The sequence below is a fragment of the Monomorium pharaonis genome, chromosome 2 (assembly GCF_013373865.1).
Source record: "Monomorium pharaonis isolate MP-MQ-018 chromosome 2, ASM1337386v2, whole genome shotgun sequence".
In the NCBI taxonomy this organism is placed as follows: domain Eukaryota; kingdom Metazoa; phylum Arthropoda; class Insecta; order Hymenoptera; family Formicidae; genus Monomorium; species Monomorium pharaonis.
The window spans coordinates 16,994,254-17,020,971 of record NC_050468.1 but is presented as its reverse complement, the minus strand read 5'-3'; the positions used below and the strand labels follow the sequence as shown (position 1 = coordinate 17,020,971).

Here is a 26,718-nt window from a genome sequence, read left to right as displayed (position 1 = left end):
TTTATTCTTTAAGATACGATCCTTATCGTATCGTCCATTTAAATCTTACCTCTAGTTTTAAGTTATATTTTTAACTGATAAAAGTGAATCATGTCTATTGTGGTACGTACGTTTCTTTTAATTATCACATAGTTATAATTTCGTTGTGATTAGTGTAATATTTCCAATAAACATATTAAAAAACTATTGCATAATGACATTATAAATTAAAAATTTCGTAATAAGATTACAAGATAATATGCCATAACGCAGCAGTCAAAATAAAGATTCTAAATAATATTTGTTAAAAATTGGTGTACAAATTTTACCATTTTATTTCAAAAATTGTGTTGCTAAATGTACATATAAATAATATTTTATGTTGCAATACTTTTCTATTATAATTTAGAAATAATGCAATTATGCAATTTTGTAAACATGTATATTGAATAATTGAATCTCTAAATGTTTTATATATAATGCGGATAAAAATATTGTTTTAATTATGGAACAATTTTATTTCAAATTTTATATTGTAAATACCTCACTAAGATTTGCCACAACATAGTTTGTCGAAATATTATTTTAAAATTAATTATTAATATTTTATAAAAACTCAAGTTTACATTTATTTTTTATAAATGTACCTAATATGTAAATGTAATAACTGCAAATTATAATTTTTATAAAATTTTGTCATATAATTAATTAAATATTGTTCTATCAAATATCTAATAAATAATTAAATTTGAATACACATTTTTAATCTTTGTTTTAATATAAATTATATATAATTTATATTACCAATAGAAAGTAATTACATTTTATATTTTATATATAATTAATCTGTATTTTAATCTGTAAATTAAGTAAAGAATAAGTTTACAACTTTCTTTTTTAACAATTGTTTTAATGATTATTTTAAATTACTATTTTTATATCGTATTTTTCTTTAATATTATTGCAAACATTTTTTTAGTTTTATCTCAACTTTTGTAACAAAGTAAAAAAAATCGAAACGTGAGAGACATAAGAAAAATTGATGGAAATCTTATTGGCTTTAAAAGATACATTGTCAATAATGTTATCAAATTGATTGTTCGCTCAGGTTGTTTTCTTATTTTTCTTTTTTATTCCTTTTTTTATGAAAATCGAAGTAGTCACATTATAATTGAAGCTTTTTATGCATTTCAAATTTTTGTATGATATTCAAATATTTTTGCTGAAGGTAAATTAGAGAAAAATACAATAGTTAAGCTTTTTTTTTAGAAATAATTTTACTATTTAGAATATTTATAAAGATTAATATAATATAATTTTTGTACAGTAAATAAGAGAATTAAGCAACTATTGACAGTAAATAAAATTGTTAATATATTTTACTAACATTCATGTTTGCCACGACGTGTGTAAATAAACGGTCTGCATCCGCAAACCTTCCATATGTTGCGAATTATACAATCAGCAATACAATCACTGTAAGTATATATCGCACCGTCGAATCTTGCGCGGTCTTCATTCATAAAAATGCAATTGCGTTGAGTCTTAGGGAAAGATTGAATAACGTCAGCACTAAGAAAACCCGTCATGGTTACGTCCACAAATGTCTCAGAAAGAGGCGTTCCAAAAATCTCTGAAACACCACCGGTGGTCATATCTGGATAATCGGTAGGGTTAAACAGTATCACCTGGAAATCCAATAAATATTAGTAGATTTATCATAGATTTTTATTTTTCTTTCTCTTCTTGCTCTTTCTCTGGTTGTTTCTCTCTCTCTCTCTCTCTCTCTCTCTCTCTCTCTCTCTCGGATGTCTCTTTTGAGACATTCTTAAATTAAATTAAATTAAACATCTCAATGAGTTGTAAATTGCCTATAACGGTCGAACATCGGATTTTAGTAATGGAAATGATTTTCTCTCTATTAAATTTAATTTTCTTTAGCTTTTATTTTAAACTGCGCGCCGATAGGATGCATTTAAATGCATGCCAAATTTGTAAAAATTAATATTTTTTAATAATCGTTGATACTTCCAAAGAAAAACTAAAATAGAATATAAAAAAATTTTTTGTATCCCTGTCTGAACATTGTTACTCTGCACGCCGTTTACCTCTTCGAAAAAAAACGTCCTCGAGTAACCTACTGCCACGACGCCATTTTGTACTTTAAATCAAAATAAAAAATATTTTTGTATACCTTAAAACATGTATAATAAACCTTGTAAACTTTAGTTTGATTGCTTTATTAGTAGTGGAGAAAAAAATTCATTAAAAAAGCTTTATTTTTTAGCCTGGGTAGTATAACCCCTTAAGTCCGACGAATTTTGTCGGTGCACAGTTTAAAATAAAAGCTAAAAAAAAATTAAATTTAATAGAGAAAAAAATCATATCCATCACTAAAATCCGATGTTTGACCGTTATGGGCGATTTACAATTCATTGATATGTTTAACATATTACGGTCAGTTATAGAAGTAATGTATTAATAAATTAAATTAAGTTATAAAAACTAAATAAATTGTTTATTTGCATTGGTTAATTAATTAATTAATGTTAAACACATTTTTCGAGGCAATATTACCAATATTTTTAGAAATAAATTATATAATAATAAAAAATAATTTAATAAATTAATCAAAATAGAGAACATTATAAGGAATAATAGTAATAAATAATTTTTGTACAGTATTCAACAATTTGACATAGTTCCTTATGTAATATTTACTTATTTACTTCTATATTATTAGTTTTGGTTATTTAAATTTCATTTGATTTAACTTAAGTATAATTTTTAAACATTTTTTGTTAATATAAATATTGTATTTTAGATTTTTTAACAACTGTCTACTAATCTTTAATATTAATTAAAAATTAGTAACATAAATAATTATGTTCATAATTTTTTAATATACGTATATAAGTATCTAATAATTATGCTTATTGTATAACTTTTTTAAAAAATTTAAATAATCTTACACAAAGAGAAAGATTTCTTTAAATTTAATAAACTGTTGTGTTTGACTATTCCAAAGCATATATTTTTTGTTTCTAATAAATTTAATTAATCTAAAGAAATCTGTATACAATTTATTAAAACCACAGAAATATATGCTTTGGAAAGTCAAACAAAATTGTTTATTAAATTTAAAGAAATCTTTTTCTCTGTGTACAATGTGCATTTAAAAATATACGACAAAAATATCTAAATAAAAAAAAACAGATTTTTCTAAATTATTTTTATCGAATACGGATTCTCGGTAAGTGCTGCTACAATATATACTACATTGCAAATATAGCAAAGTAAAGAAAACGCTCGATTATATCGTGCTACTAATGACTTTCACGAGCTTTTTATCACCTTGCACTATGCGCGAATAAAGCACAGGTGGGGTCTGTAACAGTATGGTGAAAAAAGTTTACGGCATGATGAGGCAGCAACCAATTACCTTCATCGCATGAATAGATTTGATATGTTGTGTGTGTGTGTGTGTGTGTGTGTGTGTGTGTGTGTGTGTGTGTGTGTGTGTGTGTGTGTGTGTGTGTGTGTGTGTGTGTGTGTGTGTGTGTGTGTGTGTGTGTGTGTGTGTGTGGTGCGCGCGCGCGCATATATATACATATATATTTCGTAATACTTCGCACTATAGAATCAAACGTTAACGCTAGCATAATAAACCATTGCGAGAATAAATCTTTATTTCGTTTGATTAGCCCCTTTTCATATTCAGCACTCGTGATAACAATTCGTTACAAGTCGAATATGACCCGTTTTCGCGAGACGAAGATATTTCCAAGCAATTCTCATGCAAGACGTTTTCTAAATTATATTAGATTATATATTAGATTAACATTTTATCTATGAGAAAGCGAAAACTGTTACTATAAAGTTTTGTTTCTTACAAAATAATAAAATTTATAAAATATATTAATTTTTTAAATATTTAATTATACAATTATTGTCGTAATTAAAGAAATTTATTCTGCCTAGAAAATCTTGATATATTGAAGGTTACAGAGAATTAAATAAATTTTTCATAATTCAATTAATAATAATAATTTTCATAAAATTCTGTTTATATAATTACATGCAATTTCTTTTCTACAATTATTTTAAATAACAGAAGTTCTTTACATTCATTCAAACTTTTATCATTACCTTGATAAGTAAGACACGCTGACGAAGTTAAGTGAAACATTTTAGGAACACTCTATGTAATTATGCATTATCAAGTTTCTCAGAATCTAGGTTAAACAAAGTTATTTTTTGGTTAATTAAAAAAAAGAAGGATTTTCAGATTTTAATTTTGCATGAGAATAAATAACTTTTTCTTGATTTAATTTTGACTCCGAAATCAAATTCTTCTCTTGAATGTGTAATATTAAAGATCAATATTTTGCTTTTTTGACTTATTAAATGGCATATAATGACGTTTTTACTTGCCTTCCAACCCGTTATAGGTAACACTGAGTAGAAATAATCATTTACAAGTGGATCCATTACAACCGTTAGACCGCGTTCTATTCCGAGATCCATTACTTTGTATTGATCAATCGGGTTTTTTGTATCGTTTAGTCTGTCAAAATACAATTACTGATATTAATTATTTGAACAACTAATGCTTATATTTAATGTCATGTTTAGTATTACAGATTTCCAAAACAATTTACATTTTTTTCTTATATTGACATTATTTTTAAATCAAATGTGTACCTCAATCTATATACATACATTAACAAATTTATAAATCATAATTTGTATAAAAAAAGGATTATTGTATACTTTTAAAATTAAACATGTTATATTATAAATTAATATAAAATGCGTTTTTAATATCGATGGAGCACAATAATGAAAATATTAATCAGTAAAAAATAATTTATATTATTAAATATATGTACATACTATATAGAATATATAATAAATAAATAAACAATAAAACTACGCATTTTATAGATTTAAATAAGCCTTTTTAAATAAATATTTTTTATTAAAAATTAATTTTTATTAAATAACTGTTAGGAAAAAGTTTTATTCTTGAATTAATAATCAAAAGAATACTCATGAATTATTTTATATGAAGACTTCTAGATAGTTAATCTTTGTGATAGATCGCGTGTGTAAAGAGAATTAAAACAAATAGCAGTATTTTCTTGCGATATAATTAACAAACTGCGATCTAATCTCAACATACATTATAAGCAATTTATTAGAAGCAGTATAGTTACAAATTAATTGCTATTAATTTGACATATTATTTTCAAATATACAAATGTAAACTACACACACACACACACACACACACACACACACACACACACACACACACACACACACACACACACACACACACAAACGGTAGAACTTTATGTCGTACATAATTTTAGAAAATATATTTTGTTTATTTATACTAAAATATATTATATCTGCCTATACGCATGTAAACTAGTTGAATAAGCGGTTAAACTATTATATATATGCTTCCCGGAAACATTTTGGAACCACGGGATACTCACTCAGGAATGTCATCGTTTTCGCGCGCATAATTAAAGGTGCAACAATATCCATCCTGCGTCCTGCGAAACTCAAAAAGATCCGAACAGTTTCTAAATAAGCCGTACAACTTACATTTTAATAACATCATTGAACATTGTGGAGACAACTGGAAAATGCATATGTTGCTACAAATTATTGATAATTTTCTGAATGGCTACAATCACGCAAGATATCGTGCAAATAATATTTTAATAATTGATTTTCAAAGAAAATGTTTTGTTTAGTGAGTACATCTATGGAAAACTACAGTATGCATGTTGTCTACATAAATAATTTTAATTTTTCTAAAATTATTCAATAAAAAAGAATAAGATTTGCCAAGATATCACTATATTTGGTTTAGATATTTGGACCAGATCTAAACAGACATAATTAGAAATCTAAGCAGAAAAATTTATTTATCAAATGTATATTTAAATATACTCAGATATCATTAAAGTTATGACAGTATAAAAATAATATAAAATTATAAACATGAATAATGTTCTTATTTTTGTCTAAATATGCGATATAATGTATACATTACATAAAACATATACATATATAAACATTTATGTGAGAAGTCATATTTGAGCATATTTGATTAAATATAATTTGATCTGTCGAGATATAATTTGATCTGGTCAAGTTTGATCTTTTTTTCTCGGACATAGAATTAAAAGTTAGGAAAATTAATTTATGCAAGGAGTACTCGCAAAAAATTGAAATAATAGTAACTATTAGGAAATTTTCAAGTAATTTACATTTAAAATTAAACAAATCAAAATTTCAACGTTTATTATTGTAATAAATTTTAAAAAATTTGTAATTATTAATTATTTAGATGAAAGAATTTACATGTATAGTTAAAAGGATTTTATATATTTGTATATATATCTAAAAATCTAATAAAAACAATTTTGTCTCATTTATAATTGTCTATAAAAATGTGTTTGTCCCCACCAGTGACAATAGAAATTCAATATTAAATCAGTATTGAATATTGGTAACAAAATATAGATTTTGTATTAATAAATGGATTTTATAGTAATAATAGGTATGTAAATACTGGTATTAATTTAAAATGCACACTATAAAATATATTAATCTTTTAATTATATTGAAAATATTGAGAAAAATTTTCAGAGAATAATGATCAAATATCCTACCAAAAATAATAAACGGATATTTAGATCGGATAAAAGTCAAACCACGTTTTGTTGGAAATGAAATCATAAGGAATATCAGAAAATAAACGGAAAATAAATATCTATTATTTTTTAAACAGATAATCCATTTTTTCGAACATTTCAATGATTTTATTTCTAATAAGACATGGTCGGATTTTTATTCGATCTAAATGTTCATAAATATTCGTTTGTTACTTTTTGAAAAAATAATTTGATCGGACAGTTTATAGACATAAAAAGAAAATTCAACTTTTCTAAGTTTTTATCAATATCTCTATTTAGCAGTTATTTCGCAAAAAATCTACATTTTTTCTAAGAGATAATTTTACCTTCTCAAACCCGTAATTTCACGTAAACAAAAAATAATTAGTTAAACTGAGAAATTGGGTCCCAAAACTGGCAGTTGAGTTACATTTTTTTTTCCTTTAACATGGCTGAATTTTGAAATTATGCGCGTCGCTTTAATGTTTATTTAAAATCATATTTAAAATTCTTACAAATAAATATAAGGCAGCATCATAACAAATATAAGTTGTCAATATTATAAGCAATCACAGATTTGCATTTATTTAAACACGTTTTATCTGGATAATAACGTGTTACAATAGAGAGAATTAGTATTGATTTTTTATTATGATACTGTAATCCCGTATTACATTATTATATATACTGTATTTTAAAACATCTTAGCCATTGTTTTCATCCTAGTACTCTATCACTTTTATATCTAGTATTATGTCGGTATTCAGTACTAACAAAGTTGATACTGGTATCTTATCAGTATATAATTTCTACATGAATAAACAAAAAATTACCATTAATATTAAATCGAATAATTTAATGTTATAGTAATAAAGAATGTTCCAAAGAATATATTCAATAAAAGCTATATTAGAAATTAAAACACACATGTTCATTTTTTATTGGATAATTATGATTGGATAATATATTTACCGATGGAATTTTATCGGTAAAATTAACAGACATATACACTCTTTAATCAGTAAATCTATTGGAAATTTTTCTCAATGTTAAATGTATTGTGTAAACTCTAATGTATTTAAAATATTGCGTTGGTTGAGTTTGCATACGTACATCTTTCATTATATTGATAACATCGTAAGGCCCTTTATAATAAGTAGTTAAAAGCTCATTTAATTCCACATAACGATTTACATCTTTAAAAGTGAAAGTATAGAGATCGCCCAAATGCTTGATCAACTCGCAAATTTCATTTATTGTGTAGTTCGTAATATTTGCATTAAAACTGTTTGTAAGAAAAATTTCATGAATATTTTAATTAAAAGTACTATATGTAACACTTAACTCTTAAATTTTTAATATAAACATGATCAAAGAATGTCTGTTATACATGCAATATTTGAACAACTTAGTGCATTATATACAGTGCATCTACTATATTTACTCTTCAATAAATAATTTTATGTAATAATTTTTATCAAATAACTTTAATAATATTTAGTTTTGTTATATAAATAACGAGAGAGAATATCAATTAAGTTTCTAAAATTCAAATTCTCTATTTTTAATTTCAGTTACTTCTGCCATAATTTCTTCCAAAATAAGATATATATATATATATATATATATATATATATATATATAATTAATATAAAAGTAATTATGTGGTATTGTCGAATCTAGGATTGCCAAAAAATTAAATTAATTGGGAAGAGTTTAACAAACAATTATGACTTAACGTTGTAGAAAGTGGGTAGAAATTTTTTCTTTAATAATGTAATACTTTACTTAAATAATTATCTACAATTTCGAATTAACGTGGCTCAATTTTCTTTAATAATGTAATATTTTACTTAATAATTATCTACAATTTCGAATTAATGTGGTTCAATTTTCTATTATCTTTGCATCCTTCCTATTTTCAAACTATCGTATTAATAAATGATCAATTTCTTCATACGTCCCATGAAAAGTAATCAAGACTTGTAATAAAAAGATATTCTAAGACTGGATGGAATTGACCGTTGTATTATGTATTTACTCCAACGTATTTTTACAATTTAACGATCAATTCGAATAATTCCAAGGTTCAATATTAAATGCAATATAATTCAAGTTAACATATAAGTATATAATAAATAAATAATTAAAATTGTAGTCAATAGAAACATAGTCAAAAGTTGAAATTAAAAACGTATAGTTATAAATAAATATTAATCTTCTTAATATAAAAAAAATTTACGCACTTTTTATAGTGTCGACTTCTAATTACTTGTTAAACTCTGCAATTGAATAAACTATACATTAGTTCAGAAAAATCGTATTATAAAATCTAAAATAATTATTGATCGAATTCGATATTTCTCGAATCTATTAAAATTTTTCAATATTTATAAAATTATGCTGAGTTATTTTAAATCTTTATATTTAATTGTTTGTAAAAATAAAGCTAAAAAATTAAATTTAATAAAAAAATTATATTCATCTAAGATCCGATGTAGACCGTTAGGCGATTTACAACTCATTAATATGTTTAATTGTTATTCTTAATTATTTTATTCTTAATTGTTTAACGTCAAAATATGCAACTTATTAAGAACAATAAAATAAACGTTAACGTTAATATTAGAATAAACAGCTCAATACAAGAAATTACTACAGTAAAATAATATGTATATTATATCTATAATCTTATATAGAGAAAGAAAAAGTAATATTGAAAATGACTGACATTTAAAATATTTGTTATTTCTGTTAATAATGTATTTTTAATTAAAATTTATAACTAATAATATATCTTGATATTAAAGTTAGACAAAAATTATAATGGCTTTAATCAATGTGCAAGCGAAATGAAAACTTTTGCATTGAAGTTACCTACGAAACTTTGAAAATTCTTGTTCATATCAATAATTCCGGAAATGTTTCTTCCATTAACGAAGCCAAAAGTTTTTGAGCAGTTATAAGAGCATTGTGCAAAATAACTGGATTTTAGGATTAACACTCTATTGAGTCATAACTACTGAATCTACGATCTTTATGAATGCATAAATATCAATGTATTGATTCGTTTTCATTGTACTTGAGACAAGAGTATACAATAATTAATAATAATCAGCTAGTTAACTTGGACTTTTGTAAAAAGCTAAAAAGGATCTATAATACATAACTAGTCAAATAAATTATATATATACATATATATATATATATATATATATATATATATATATATCGTTTCAACTGTGGTAAATTAACTCCATCCTCAAAGAGAATACAACTATGATTAGTAAATTTATCCTCAATCACGGATTTAAATTAATCAACTAGATACATATTCATTTGTCACACCTATGATCTCTCTATACTTGTTTAAAATATATTCGTCAATTATCTGCTATTACAATGTTAATCTTATTTTGGATAATACAATTAATACTCGCTATTAGTTAATAATATATAACTGATTCAAAAGATAATAAGTTTGTAAAGCATCTTTTAAGGCAGTTATTGTAAAATATCAGAAAAACTCCAAAGAATCAAACATTGGAAGAAAGATAAATTAATAATAATGTATAATACTAGTACCACTGACATTGTCAAATATGGACACTGTTTTATTATCCACATAATCTAGAGTTAAATCATGCGATCAAAACAACATCGGAATATTTGCAAATAGATATTTACAATTCACGTTGATAAATGTGGTCGTTTTAATGCACGCAGAGAAAATTCGTGGAATAATACATATCAAACAATAAAACTAAACTTTCAGTGATTCCGATCGATTATGCGATTAGTGCAGTAAAAGTGCAGACGAAATCACAATTTCATATTTATCCAAAATGCTGGATGTGCATCAGCATCACTTTGCCACTCATGCATATATACGTGAATGTAAGTTGCGTTTATTTAATATAAAATATATAAATATCTCTCACATATCGGTCGCCAGATTCATAGCAGAGTGCTTACTTAGCCTGTTAATGGAGCAGATAGCGATTCCTAAAAATTATCGAGACATGTACTTCTGAGCAATTCTGATGAATACAGGTAAAGTGAAAGAAAGAAAATCACGTTGATTCATTAAGCGTTTTTTTAAATGCGAGATTTTTAAATGCAAAAGTGGACATATGCAGAGTATTTTTATGCATTAATTTAGATTATAATTTATATATATAAAGGTTTTCCAGATCATTGAATATAAATTTAAAATCAAAATTAAAAATTTTGACATTAAAAAATTTGCACATGACATAATTAATTTTAAATGTTTTTAAAGTTGTACTAAATGTAAACTTGATTAGAAAAAAAGGGGAGAATGATTTAAAAAAAAACGTTAATATATAAATTTTAAGATAATCAATTCAATATGGGTAAAAATTTTCAAAAATTTTTAAATTAATGTAATAAAACTTATTCCGCGTATATTATGTATTATAATTTCATATATTATAAGTTTTGAAATCGCTGATTATAAATTTGATGTTATAATAATCTCGCACTGCGCGTTTACTTAGCGCGAGACATTACCGTCTCTTGATTACATATTTCCAAATAAAACTTAAAGAACAGCAAGAAAATTTTGTAAACTTTATAATAAAATATAATAAATATGTTATATATTATATTTTTATATAAAATTTTTCTATTGGTTACTGTATTGTATTTTTAAAAGCAAATTTAGAAGTTTTATTTTTAAAATAAGTATAATGTTTAAGGCTTTAATGATAAATTATCAAAATTTTCATAAATAGGAGAGAGAGAAGCCAATAAATATCTTACGATTTATTTTTAAACATGTACTCATATTTCTTTAATACTAGAGGAAAGGCACCAAATTTGGAACACTACTTTGTTTTTGAACTATATTTCTTAAGTAATGGTTAGAAAAACACTTTTAAAAACACAAATTTAAATTAGAAAGTATCTTCTATCAAACGATATAGTAATTTTTATAATACTGTTTTGTACTTTTTTAATAATTTTTTGTAACACATGTCAGGAGCTAATTTGGAACCCGTATACAATCAAAGTATTAATGTTATATTTTATTAATTTATACATTTTACCTAAATTATGTAGTTCTACAGTTATGAGAGTTCTTAGACTCTATGTTATTTTGTTAGGTTCGCCTAAAAAGCATATTTTTTAACAGGTACGCTTTTATCGACTCGTCTATTGTCTCTCGATGTAAATCGTGAAGTCTCGTCTCGAAACATTTAGGTTATTATACATATAGATTATATATTAAAGTTACGATCACGGCTTATACTACAGTTACAACGCAGTAACAGTAGTTGTCATTACTAGACCTCTAATCTTATGAAGTGTTCCAATTTGCGCATACACGGTAACTTCATGTTTAAAATTGCACTACAAAATAAATATAAAAGAGAAAAATAAAAAGAAATAAAAAACTACGAACATGATAATGGTAAAATAATGGTAATAATATCGATAATACATCCACTATTGTTTAAACTGTGCAATTTGCAAAAGAAAATTGTGCAAATAAAACTCGCGCTTTTGATGAAATAGTTTTTAACAAATTTTACGTAGAAAAGGATATGTGAATGTATGAAATATGGGTTTTTATTTCTCTAATTAACCAAGCGGATCATGTTTTTATTGATATTCGTACGGTGCCATGTTTAATTTTCGAGAAATAAACGGATTCCAATTTAGAAAACTGTTCCAAATTCAGTGCCTTTTCTTTATTTAAAAATTTTATTGTAAAAAATACTTATAATTTATATAAATCTTAGAATTATTATTTTAAATTTACATAAAAAATTTGCATTAAATTTTGGAATGTCTTGGAAACTATAAATTTGAAATTAATCTTTCAAAATAAGAAATTATTTTTGAACAATTTTAATAATAGATATAATTATAAAAGAAAATAACGAATAATTCCATGACATTTAGTAAATAATACCATCTTCGAAATTGGGATATTAGATGTTTTAAAAACTTAAAGATGTTTTGAAACCATGGCATATTAAAAGACATTTTTAACATGTCATTAAATCATTCTGTCCCGACTTTAAATATGCGCGCATGTATATTCACACTCAGAATTTATTCAATTCGTGACATCTAGTAAAATGTAAATACTAAAGAATTAATAAACTGTTAATATTATAACAGTTTAAATTATTATATTATATTAAGTAGGGTGCGTGAAAAACATGTAAGTTCTACAAGTTGTAAAAAAGCTTAACCTACCTGGAAAACTTAAAGTAGTCGTTTTATAACTATCAGTTTCCATAGAAGTTATTAAAGGTGTTGTCAAAAAGTCTATGCAGCAAAAATAAACCATAACCACCACAGCAGATATAATTAGATTATGTATTATAATCCAGAAAATTCTGAAAGATATATTTATAAATAAATGTAAAAAAAGATTACATATTAAATCAACAGGTTATTTCATTCACTTATTTCATTTCCTTTAAAAAATTCAAAAGCAGTAATGTCTGAGATATAAAGCAAAAGTATAGATTAACGTGTTGTAAGCCAAGCACGACATCGAGCAACAATTTGTTCCTATTCGTACCACATACGCGTTTATTACCGAATTCGCACGGCGCTATTAACGTCACACGTAACGTTACATTAAATCAACTAACAACGCCGTATCGCGACGTGACTCCGGCATTTTGTGAAATTACGTTTTTTTTTCGTTTTCTTTTTTCTCTTTTTCGTGAAGCGTGCCGCGGTTGTTTCGTACCGCGAAACAGAATCGCGTGATTTGTGGATGACTTGATTTGTGCGGTCCGCCATGAATCCAAGAATCTCTACTCGCGGCACCATTAATCTCGCCAAAAATTAGAAATATGCTCATTAAACTATATAACTTTAATCATACATTCTGTTTATGTGCGAGCTGATATAATATATGAATCTGTAAATTCTTACGTGCACAATGCACAAATCGCTTTTATCATTGTTTTAATAAACACCCGATAATCGTATTATGCGAACCGGCTTTCGAGCGCAAGTTTGTAGTGAGTATAAATGAGTAACATCCAAATAAATCCTTTTCAAGTAAAATTTCATAATGCAAAAGGTTTATTAAATAGAGAGAGAGAAAATAGAAAATAAAATTAAAACAATTGGCAAAATTATAATTGCAACTATATTATTATAACAAAAACTCTTGCAATATATTTCACATATTAATTATGTAAAAATTAAAAAATAATATTTTTGTGATATCTAAGTCGGTTTTATAATTAATATCAAATTTCAAACTTTAGACAATACCTAAAAAATGTTTACATTTATCTGTGCACACATATACTAAGCTATATAAATATTATAAATATATTGTAATATTTCCTTTTTTTACGTATTATATATTTATAAATGTACTATAAATAAATATAATATTTATGAATTACCTTTCGAACCAAGGTCTATTTGAATCAGTAAGGTATTTCAAACTGCTTAAGCTGGAATTATGACAATACAGATTAAAATAATTTGATATAAATTTTAATCTCGAAAATTTTGATTCTTTGGAATTTTTTCTCGTCCATGCTTGCGTGACAAAGGTGTTCTTAGGTTTAATTTTATTTTTTTTATTCTCCATCTGCAATTCATTTTTTTTTTATTAGATAAAATAGAAATTAGTTAATTTTTGTTCACAATAAATTATTATTTAAACTGATAATGTATTATTTACATTATTAAATATGTGATAAGTAAGTTTACAATTTAAATTTAAAATTGGATTAAGTATAAATTTAAAAAATAATTGTAAAAATTAAATATAAAACTGGTTAAATCATCGTTTTCTTTATTTCTATACATTGCACTCTATACCTATGTATAAAAAATTAAATATTACATAATATTTTGTATTGTAAATATTTTTCAAAATAATACTATTGTAATTAAATCAGATGTAGAAATAAAATTCATGATAATAACACTTATCTTAAGTACAAAAATCCTAATTTAGCTGTATTTCTTAACCAGTAATTTCATTAAGATATGTACCATATCAATTGGTTTATATCTTCAAAATAATAAATAAAAAGGGGTTAATTACAAATAACTTTGCAATTTTGCAATATTGTCCTTAAAATATTCCAAACAACGATTACCAAAAAATTTTATAACAGAAAATCGCGTCAAAATATTATTAATTAAAGATTTACAATAATTAAAATGTTTTAAGTGATATCGAATCAGCAAATTTCTCGCTTTAATAACCGCAAATCACTTGCAACCGATAGGAACAGAAGAAACTGTTATATCTGAGCATGCTACGAAATGAAAACTCCCGTAACGCAATTACACGGTGTTACGGGCGGCGCAGGTAATATCCCGAACACTCGCGCAACCATCTGGGATTACGACTGACGTCGTTTACATCGGGTGCCGTAAAACGCGTGCAACCGATTCATGGATGTGTTGGTTCGCAGTTATGACAGAAGAGATCCAGCAAGATCAGATCGCATATCTCTGACATCCTTCAATTACTATTCCCCTACTTTGATATCGTGTTTGCCATCTATTGCTATCATCACAAGATATGAAATTGCACTGTTTTTGCTTTCCCGACAATATCATTAGTTTATACGTAAGTATGCGGTAGGTATTAATATATGACAGCTACACGTACATATTTTTATTTATATATCCATATTATTTGTATAATAATATAAATATACGTTATATATATATATATATATATGTAGACATTTATATATTTATATGTTTATATATTTTGTATATTTATATTGTTAGCCGATATAAGTTTATATTAATTATACTATTGTAATTTCCATTTTCTGTATTATATTTGAGGAAACCGGTTTAGATATTTGCATTCTGGGTTGACTATATATGAGATATTTCTACTGTCTGACTACAACCTGTTTGTACTACTTGTGACTGTGTTACACATGTAATCCACTAAATCTATTACAGATGCTTTATAGTTCTACAACAGTTATATAACTTTTAAAACAAATGTGTGTACGTGTAAATGCAAACATGCCTTTGTTTTTCAACATTTTGCTAATAACTTTTCTTATTATGTAAATTATAATTTAACTCTAACACATAGTACAAAATAATTTTAAGTAAAGGATATCTAAATTTACAGAACATTTTATATTCAAATAAATACTTTGTCACCATTTTATTTTTAAACTATATTTCTTTCTTAAATAAAAGCTGTAAAAATAAGATTCTAAAAACATAAATTTAAAGTAGAAAGTCTTTTATTAGATGTTATAGCAGTTTTTACGATTTTATATTTTGTAATAATTAATGTTTTTGTAAAACAACCAAAAATAAACGTTTGAGAAATTAGGCCTCAAAAAACTATCATAATAGTTTAAGGCTATATTTTCTTTTTTTTTAACATATCATTTTCTTTGACATGTGTTATTTCAACAAAATATATACAAGTATACATTTTGTATATATAAATATAAAGACAATGTATATAAAGATTCTTACATGTCTTTTATTTCAATAAAAAACATTTTTATCAATTATACAAATTATCTTATGCTTTTTCATAAAATGTATATAAAGCTTAGATCAAATTATATTCATTTTTAGTAGATTTTTGTTTTTAGTAATTATTTTATGTAATTATTTTAGTAATTATTTTATGTAAAAAGATCATAAATGCATTATGTTTTTACTTATTAATACTAACTAGATTTTTATTTATTTAATTTAAGCAATTTTTATTGGTATTAATACAGTGCAATGTTTAGTTTTCAAGAAATAAGGGAGTGCTGCTTTAATGCTCATAATCATAGTCATTTCTTATATTCAAGACCTCCTTAAATTTATCTTCAGGTTTTTAGCCAATTAAATAATCCATAGAGCATCTGAAGATAAACTTAAAGAAGCTTTGAATATAAGATCTGACTATAAATATGGGCATTAGAGATCTATACCATATATATTGATGATCTTTTTCTATTAATATACGAATTTATAAAAACATACATTATGCAATAATAAATTCCGTTTACTCACAAAACAATTGTCTATAGTGTTTGCATAACATATTGCACAGGAACACATTGCATAGGCCTCATATATTGCATACAGTACATTGCACGACCATATTGTACATGTATGTACACACATTATAAATATAAAAATAACATTAAATATAGACATTATTTTTTATTTCTTGCTTTGTTTAGTATTATTTATTATATTCTAATATTAATAACACATAGAAAAACATAAACAGTTAGTAAACACATCGACCAATCTGATTAAAAATTTAACCGGTAACAAATCAAACATGTTGATTTTTTTATCGCGTATGTCTTACTACTTTAGTTTTTCTATGTGCTCCTAGATGAAACGTTTATAATTTGTAACTTTTCGTTTATATAAAGTTTATTTTTTGACATGATTAATTATATGTACATCTTTATCCTTTTCTACAAATATTAATTATATATGACAGTATTATTACTTAGCGTAGCCATATAAAGTCCTTATTAGATTGACTAAATTATTAAATAGCAGAAATACGTATCTTTTTAATCGTTACGATGAATCCATTTTATATTACCTGAAATATACATTATCTGAAATAATATTCCGATAATTCTAATATCTACTCATTCGAACGATAACCAAATAATCAAATCAATCTCATAAGAAAAGATCTAAATGTATTTGCATGAATTAAACGTAATTAGATGTAATTTTTGTTCGAAAAAAAATTGGCAAAACGTTACATTCGCATCAAGCTGTTTCTTCTTTTAACTTAATTTTTGTTTAAAATTATGTGTATTCTGTGTTGTTCGTTAACTTGAAATGCATATTCGTTCGATTTGAATATTTTATCATAAATTTTAAAAACAAAAATACAAAACAATGGAAGGGCTTACCGATATATTTTACATAGAAATTTTGTGAACTTATTAAAATATTAAATACCTACATATCAAACAAATATTAAAACAGTATGTCGTATGAAATGTTAAACTAAAATTAATGTAAGTATTTGTATTATAAAACAAAAATATTTTTTAGTTTTCTATTTTTGAAACATTTTAATCATCAAATTTAATTAAATATGTATTAAAGATATATATTGCAAGTATATATATATACAAGATCATTATCTTTTATTTTAAGTTTAATCTTAATCAAAGCAAAGCTGTACAGATATACAATTTTTAATTTATTAATATTGATTATATTTAATCATTTTGACGTTATGTAACAGTGACTAAATTAATATTACATTCTATCTATTTTAAGGTATCGTTAGCATTTACTCAAAACCTCATTTCATTGAAAGCTGCTTTATGTATTTTACAGACGGAATTTAATCCATCTACGGACGTGCACGTGACCGTTCATTTCAAAGCAGTATATGCATTTCAAATGAACTATAGCAAACTTTTCACCGCTTTCGAGGACATTTTACTTTCGTCCAGTTTGATATTATACTCATTATCATATTTGTCGAAAATTTTGAATTGTATTTGCAACTGGTGTAAAAAAAAAATTAAAAATTTTAAAAAGTATCTCAAGATCCGAATATATTCCCGACAAAACCGCCAACGTTCACGCTCTGTTCAACTCCACAGACAACGTTCCATATTTCACGCTGACTCTAAACCGAGTGTAAAATACACATGCACGCGAAAACGTATATGCATAATCGTCTGGCAACCGCATTACATCCGTCGTACTCGACATATGAATACCTTTGTCTCGCTACAACCGCAAAGGTTCATTATAATTGGCTGAAATTTGCGAAGCTTCTCACGTCGCCATAATTACAGCTCCGGTTTATCCGTTTACTTCATTCGCCGCATGAGTAATACTCATATGTATCATGCATGTATATCAATTTATGTCGTATATAGGATTTTTATTTTGCACGTACAATTTATTCATATAGAGTAATCGATTCATATAAAGTTCTAAAAGAATAGCAAATGATAAGTGTCATCTTTTAAGTAAATTTAAACGGATAAAAATTATATAAAATTGATTTAAAATAATTCGAGAAAGACTTAAGAAAAGTTTATTATTGGAAATTAGAAACTTTTAATAAGTATAATAAAGACCAATCATTAAATTTTAGCTTAGGAAAATAACGTTACTCTAATTTTCGAATGAAATCTGCGGTTGCTAGATTGTGATAGTAAGTCGGAATATTCGATATGCACAAGTGTCTTCCAGGCGCTTCACTCGTTCTGCGATGCGTGGGAGACGGATGAAGAGGATTATTCATGGCTACGTGACGTGCAGCCGGCGACGCCACGTCTCATCCGTCGCTCGACATTCTCGCGGACGGATAGCGGCCGTTTAAATGTATTTTCGCTAATTAATCTCGAGATTAATTCGCGTTCACGCTTCACGCCACGCCAGCAATCCAATTTAAATTGCGCGGGAAGCGGTCGGTGAGACGCGCATAAATTGCGTACAACAAGATGACATGGAAATTACATCTAGGAGAGTTTCTTGCAGCAAGACGCAGACGTTTCCTATCCCGAGACGCTAAGGTGGATTGATATATTTTGTGCGCAACGGTGCGACAATTGCAATAATACACGCAGAGTTGCCGCGCGCCGCGCCGTCCGAGTTTCCGACTAGTCCAATAGTTTTGTCGCGTATCCTTTTGTTTATGACAGTAACGTTTACAGAGTACACGAATTTTATTTTAAAGACAAAACATTTAAGAAAAAATATAATAAATAGTCTTATAACACTTTGATATTATAATATTTTAATATAATAATAATAATAGTATTAATATAACAGATAATATTATAGTAATAATATTACAATAATATATTGTAATATAATGTAATTATTATGTACTAAAAATATTATAAAAAACAAAAATATTATTTTTTTTCTATTTTATGAAAATGTAAAATTAAATAAAATTTGTATGTTCTATTCTCTTTGTATTGCAATACGGTTATGTTTAGCTTAATTTATTTTAATTATAAATTGTAGTAATTTTATGTATACATATATACATGTATATTAATAGAGATTAAGATATAAATAATAATTTTTGATCTCAAATCGATTCTTTCTCTTTCCGCTCTTCTGTTCATTTCATTACGTTCAAAAGCATATGAAGATGTAATATTGCTAATGGACCAATTAATAAAGAGACGCAAATGGGAAATCCGTTGAGTAATTAGAATGGATTTGACATTAATGCTTATTAAATCTTTATAAATTAAAATTAATATGAATTACGGTGTAATCATCTTGCGTCAATTCGCTTTGATTGAACGTTATGTAAACAATGTCCGTTGAAGCATGGGCCCTCTATACAAACTTTCCCTTCTATGAGTACCATTTGCATTTTAATTCCGTAATAATTATCCTTGGTAGCCTATCGCTTCCGCATTGAATTTAAGAGAACCGGCCGGCAAAACATTTCCATACGCCGAGAGAGAGAGATGCATCAAAAATTAATCTCAGTCGCGCTTTGTTACAGTTTGGTCTTGCACGCTGAATGCAGAACAGTGCTTTTTGTAAATATGCTAATCACTAAAACTTTGTAGAAGTAGTTGAGACAAAGGAAAGAAGGATTAGAGGATTTCATACGTGCAAACCACTGATGAGAAAACGCGCGCGCGAAAGTAATCACGGCAGAAAAATATTATTATTTAAAAACCAGTGTACTGTGTACTCCTATTTTCAAAGTATCTTTGAAAATTATAAAACATTGTTTAAAGATTTTATATTTACTTTGATGCTTTTAAACACAATTTTGCAAAAGTGCTGTTTCCACTATATTTAATCTATATACATATATATCTATATAAACAGGAATACTTAAAAAAAGAACCACTAATCTCTTGCTTAACATATTTTTGTTTCCTTAATATAAACTTTACAAGCCGGATTAAATAGCAAAAGATTAAAAAAATAAAAAACTTTTTTTATTAAAAAAAAAATTTTTTTTAAATTTAAAAATTTGCAATGACGATCTATGACAGTAAAATTTTTCAAATAAATAAAAAATTAAATTAACTGTATTATACATACGCTTTACTTCGTAAGATTTAGGACATGGTTTACACAATTATGTATTTGTTTTACACTCTTTTATCAGACTTTTTTCTATTACCTGTATATTTTATTTACTTATAATATTATCTCTAAGAGACTTAAATATATAAACACCTTTAAATATTTTTTTCCAAATTTTACAATTATTTTATTGAATAGATATTAATTTTTTTTTAAATTATAGTAGTTATTGCTTACATTGACATTAACAACTTTTTTAAATGTTTTTAAATAAGCGTTAAATTAATGAAGATTATTTTAATTTTAAATAATCATAATTAAGACCGTTATCTTATACATATATCTATTTTGACATTGTCTGATAGTCAAACGTAATTATTTTTTAAACTGTTATTCTGTTCAGATCTGTTTGATTTAATATATATTTTATTATTTTACTAACATTTTATTTAACTTTTTTCTATAACATTTTTATGACTTTATTTGCTAACGTATAACATATAAAAATCGTTGTACAAAAGATTTCCTTTCAGTAAAAATTTTTTATTTTCTATTTTTTAGATCTCTTATTTTTTTAACCTATTAATCCAAATAATGCAATAAATTTACTATACAATTGCATAATAAATTTAAACAAAACAGCAGGATTAAAATTATTACATAAAAATAAATATTCTAAAGCAATAAATAAAATACAAAATCTTTTCCTCCTTCTTTTTCTCTTTGTCTTTTAATATCGTCATTTATTTATAAATTAAATTCTAAAAATTCTCCACAAATACTTTCTTATGACTAATCATCTCTACATCTAATAATTTCTTATAAGTATATTATAAAAAATTTCTCTATTCAGCATATACTCTATTCAGTAAACTTTAATATAATCTTAATCTTGAATTTGCTACTATATATATTGTGTTACTTTTCAATTAAGGAACATTTTAAAGTTGAATTTCAAACATTTTTTATTTGAGGTAGACAGTAGCAAATTCAAAAATAAAATTAAAATTAAATTTATTATTAATAGAATAATAAAATATGTTTATTAAAAATGTGCAAAAAATTTTAAATATATATATAGAAAAATAATCATAGACTTAATCATGTAAACTTATTATACATAGAGAAAAAGATTTCTTTAGATTTAATAAACAATTTTGTTCGACTATTCCAAAGCATATATTTCTTTGGTTTTAATAAATGTTAAACAGATTTCTTTAAATGTAATAAAATTTATTAGAAACAAAGAAATATATGCTTTGGAATAGTCAAACAAAACGGTTTATTAAATTAAAAAAAAATTTTCTTTTTGTATATATGTATATAATATTAAAATTATCTTTATATTTTATTTATATTTGTCATTTCTTTACAATAAACTTTGAAAAATTGTTAGATTTTGGATGCCAAAATGTATTACCTTAGATACTAATATTTTACTTTGATTTTATTTGTGACTTATATACCTACCAAAATCTTTAATCAATAATTAAAAAGATATAGTAAGTAATAAATTTTTATCAATAAAATGTACAATTTTTTATGTATAAAATATTATTAAGGTCTTTCAAATGTATTTTTCTCATTAAATAATTAAAATTTTATAAATTGTTAAATAGAAGTTACATAATTTCTTAATTTAAAAAATGTGTTTATACAATCTAATTTAAGATAATAATTAACTATTGTTTTTTCTAAAAAAATAAAATTGCCACAGCAGATTAAAAAAATTGTCGAAAATGTTTGACAAATGTCGGCGAGATGTTGCATCAGTGCCTTCATAAAAGTGCCTTTGTGACTTTTCTGAAACAGTTTGTGCTGCACGAAGCGACACGAGGAATCATCGGAAGGAAGGAAGGAAGGAAGGAAGGAAGGAAAGAAGGAAAAAAGAAAGAGCGAGTGCTTTGTCGACCGTAAATTGAACTGACGTCGCTTTTCCTTCCGACCTTCTTTTACAGGTCCTTTTAATCAAACGCATTTCCTGTTTTTAAGCCGACAAACTTCTCTCTCGCTCTTGTAATTAATGCATTAAAGAATGACCGGACCGCACATTTATCGCGTGCTTTAAACGAATGAGATTTTCAACTCGGAATGAAATTTGTGAAATGGAACAGTCTGAACATGCTCATCAAACTACGAACAGCTGCACGAAAATTTATCATTAATTATTCAAACAATTTTATATTAAAAATTTGAATAGCAAATTTATTTCTTTTGAGTTAAATATTTTAAAAACTTGTACAAATAACTTGATATTTTTAATGGCAACTTATTAATTGACTTTGATTTTTTCAGAAAACAAACAGTATTTACGTCTGCAGGAAGACAAAATCTCTTTTAAGAACTATCGACATATATTTCAATGAGAAATCTAATTTCTTTTAAAACTTCAAAGCTGCCAAATTGGATCTTTGTGGGACTCCGAGGGCTTGTAATGTGTCTAGTGTAAGACATCTAAAAAAGCTTTTAAAGTATTAAAATTAAATTAAATTAAAGTATTGAAGAATGGGAAAGTTTCTTTAATGAGAAAGATTTACAAGATTTAACAATCACAATAATAGATGTGACAAAGTGTAATATGAATTATACAATTTTAATTTATGTTAAATTTATTAAAGTTGCGGTTTTATTAAATAAAAGAGTTTTATGTCTCGGACAAGTAAAAAAATCTATTTATGTAATACTGTGGCGTGGTGGGCGAACGAAAGAAAATTAGGGCGACTTCACCGTTGCAAATTCAATTATGTCTGCGAGATATGACGGCCGACATAATCACGGTGGATATTGCATTGCGCAATCTAGCCGGGCGCCGCAATTGTTGCGCAGAGTTTTCCACGCGCGAAATACGCGAATCACAATTGCTCTCTTATCGTACCGAATGGGGTCTACAGACCCCGGTTTGCTTCGGTCCTGCTTCGTAGGAGAAGTAATTTTGTTGAACGTTTTCTCTCTCTTTCTCTCCCCCCCCCCTCTTCTCTTCGTTTCTTTCTTCTTGTCTCTTTTTCTCCTAAACGTGGTGTTTAGTTGTGAAAAAAAAAGATACATCGAATAAGCAATCAACGATGTACGGAATAGTACAGAAAAAATACTTTTTGCTTAAGTATATTTTTCATAATAAATTTTATACAAATATAGGCGCTCAGTTTATTTCTTGAAGAAGTGTTTATATGAAATTATTGCACAGATATCACACACACAAAAAATTTTATTTTTTAAAAATTATCTGAAAATTTACTTTTATTTTGTTTTGAATATTTTTGTAAGAAATTATTATTGCTCCTGAAAAATTCGTAAATGTAAAAAGTACTTTAGTATGGCTGCGATATGTAAATAAAATCTTGTTTATCATATTTAAATCTTAATTCTTTAACCTTTCTTTTGATTTTGCTAAGGCCTTGATAAAATAACTTTATAACATTCTCAACTCTTTAATTAATTTATCATATTTCGCTAAGCTTGTGAGCAAAATGTACATATCTCACGAGACTCAAAGTAACTGTCATACCTTCATCACTGAAGTAAGACAAATTATGTCGCCATTAATTTTCGGATAGTTAACGAAGTTAATCTCGGGTATGTCAGTTATGCGGCAATAGCCCTTTTCAAGCGCGCAATGTTGCACTGTTAATCGTGTTTCTGCATCTTTCACACAACTCAATCTCAAGATTTTAATTTGAAATAGGACATCTTGGTCTACATAATTTTTTATATTTTACGAATATTTAAAATAGCATAGATAATTTATGAGCTAAACATGACCAAAAATACTAATAGAAACATTCACATCTACATAAAAAAATTATATTTAAATTTATGCATATAATAATTTCCTATTTTGCGTATTTTTTCTTTGCCAGATTCAATTTATTTATTTATCGTTTACATTTTTTAATATGAAAAAGTCGTATATCAAGAATGCCTTCTCTTTTTAAATAATTTTAATACAAGTTAATTTTTTTAACAATTTAATAGTTTTTTAAAGATGCAAAGTAATCGGCTCAATCAAATTATTATACATTTTTAAACTCTTTAAAAATATTTAATTGGATTTATTCGGGCATGCAATCACTTAGAATCTGTTCGTGAGTAACTTGCAGTTTGGAGCAAAATGATCTCCGTTTCTCCAGACCATTAGTTCTTATTTATATAGACTTTACATATATGCAAGTGCATGAATATAAAAAATAAGTGCAAGGTTTTCTAAAGAATATATACCGTTAATAATATTCTTAACAAATTTTATAATTTTTTTTCCTCTTTGACAGATATATAAATATATGTATATATATTCTTTTCCGGCTCAATGATTTTGATGGAAGTCTGCATATATTACATCACTTAAATAAAATAAAAAAATATTAATTCTCAAAAATAGGAATTTTTGTTTATTTTTTTAAATATTTAGATAGAGTATAAAAAAATAACTAAATTGTGTATTTACACATATATTCTCTCTCTCTCATTCTCTCTCTCTCTCTCTCTCTCTCTCTCTCTCTCTCTCTCTCTCTCTCTCTCTCTCTCTCTCTCTCTCTCTCTCTCTCTCTCTCTCTCTCTCTCTCTCTCTCTCTCTCTCCCTCTCTCTCTCTCTCTCTCTCTAATAGAATAGAATAGAATAGAATCAATATATCATCACTAAAAGAATTAGTAATCAGTAAAACATAAAGCAAAGATGCAAAAAGTATGACACTAAAAATCAATGAAATATTTATTAATTCTCTTAGTAAAATTCTGTTACTATTTTATCATTGATATTTTCACTAGTTCATAAGACTATATTGCTTATGTAAATATGGTATAACTATATATATACATATACGCATATATATACATATATATATATCTTATATTTTCCGTAAAAAAATTGTTTTATATTCTATAGAAGTTCCTTTCCTATTCATGCAGTATTAAGCTTTCCAATGTATCATGAATTTTGCAAGATGCGTCTAGTCGTACGAAATTATGCGACTGCATTCGAATGTACCTACAACGTATCTAAATTGGACCATGCAAATCTCGCGTGTGTGAATTTTACTGTTTATTGCAGAACGTTGATATTCCATGTACATATGTAGATATTTGCTGTTTGTAATATGTGAATAAATCGGAAATTTTTTATATAATGCAAGAAAGAAAACATATATGGTTTAACAAAATTTTAATCGTACTTCACTAGTATAATTATCATAATAAAATAAATTAAACGTTATATGCATTTTATTTATCTTTTAAACGTATTCTTTAAAAATCTATATTATATTAATTTTAAAAAATTAATTTTTACTTCAAATATTTAAATGTATGTACATCTTCTATATAAAACATAATTATATCTACAAGTTCAAATATATATTTTATTTTTTTATTGCTGTCTAAATGACGATTAGTAAAATCGATAAAAATACGCTAACCTTTAATAGTGATAACTAATTAGATAGTGAAATAAATACGTTAATCTTACAGTGATAATACATTAATTCTAAAATCAAAATTACTAAAAACAATAAATATTAGATATTCACTAATTATTACAGTTACAAGTATGCCATTGTCGGTGATAATACATTGATTGTTATTTAGAAAGTAAATAAGTTTTTTTATTAAGATAAAAGATATATGCATTATAATAGTTGTAATAAAAGGCGTAATATTTACAACGTTCATATAAATTGTAAATAAATTATATATTTCTTAGTAATTCAAATTTTTGGCATACATGTAAATATTATGATACATTATTGCATTCAAAACAGTTTAAAGAGAGAAGTATTAAAGTTAATAAATTATTATATGTATGCATAAATAAAGAACGTACACAGAATAAATTGACTCGAAATTTAAACTCTCTTATATTATGTCAATCGAAATTTTCCAAATTATATTATTTGATACATGACCATTTCAGTCACAGTACCTTCCGATGCACTAAAGTTGTGGTTGGTAGACATCAGTCAAACCGCGTGACGTGCTGCTGGTTCTATACACAGCTGCAAGTATAACGCATGCGTCATATCGCTGTCACATG

At 25.5% G+C, this 26,718-nt stretch overlaps 1 protein-coding gene across 1 annotated transcript; it reads right to left on the bottom strand.

The window, feature by feature from the left end:
- Positions 1-1,202: 1,202 nt before the first annotated feature.
- LOC114255518 (sodium channel protein Nach) lies at positions 1,203-14,348 on the bottom strand. The gene is made up of 7 exons (XM_028194497.2): positions 14,087-14,348; positions 12,909-13,051; positions 10,619-10,682; positions 7,791-7,962; positions 5,487-5,632; positions 4,414-4,546; positions 1,203-1,667 (listed from the first exon to the last, which is right to left on the bottom strand). The coding sequence occupies exons 1-7, from the start codon at positions 14,275-14,277 to the stop codon at positions 1,362-1,364; spliced, it is 1,155 nt and encodes a 384-aa protein (XP_028050298.2). The 5' UTR covers positions 14,278-14,348; the 3' UTR covers positions 1,203-1,361.
- Positions 14,349-26,718: the final 12,370 nt, after the last annotated feature.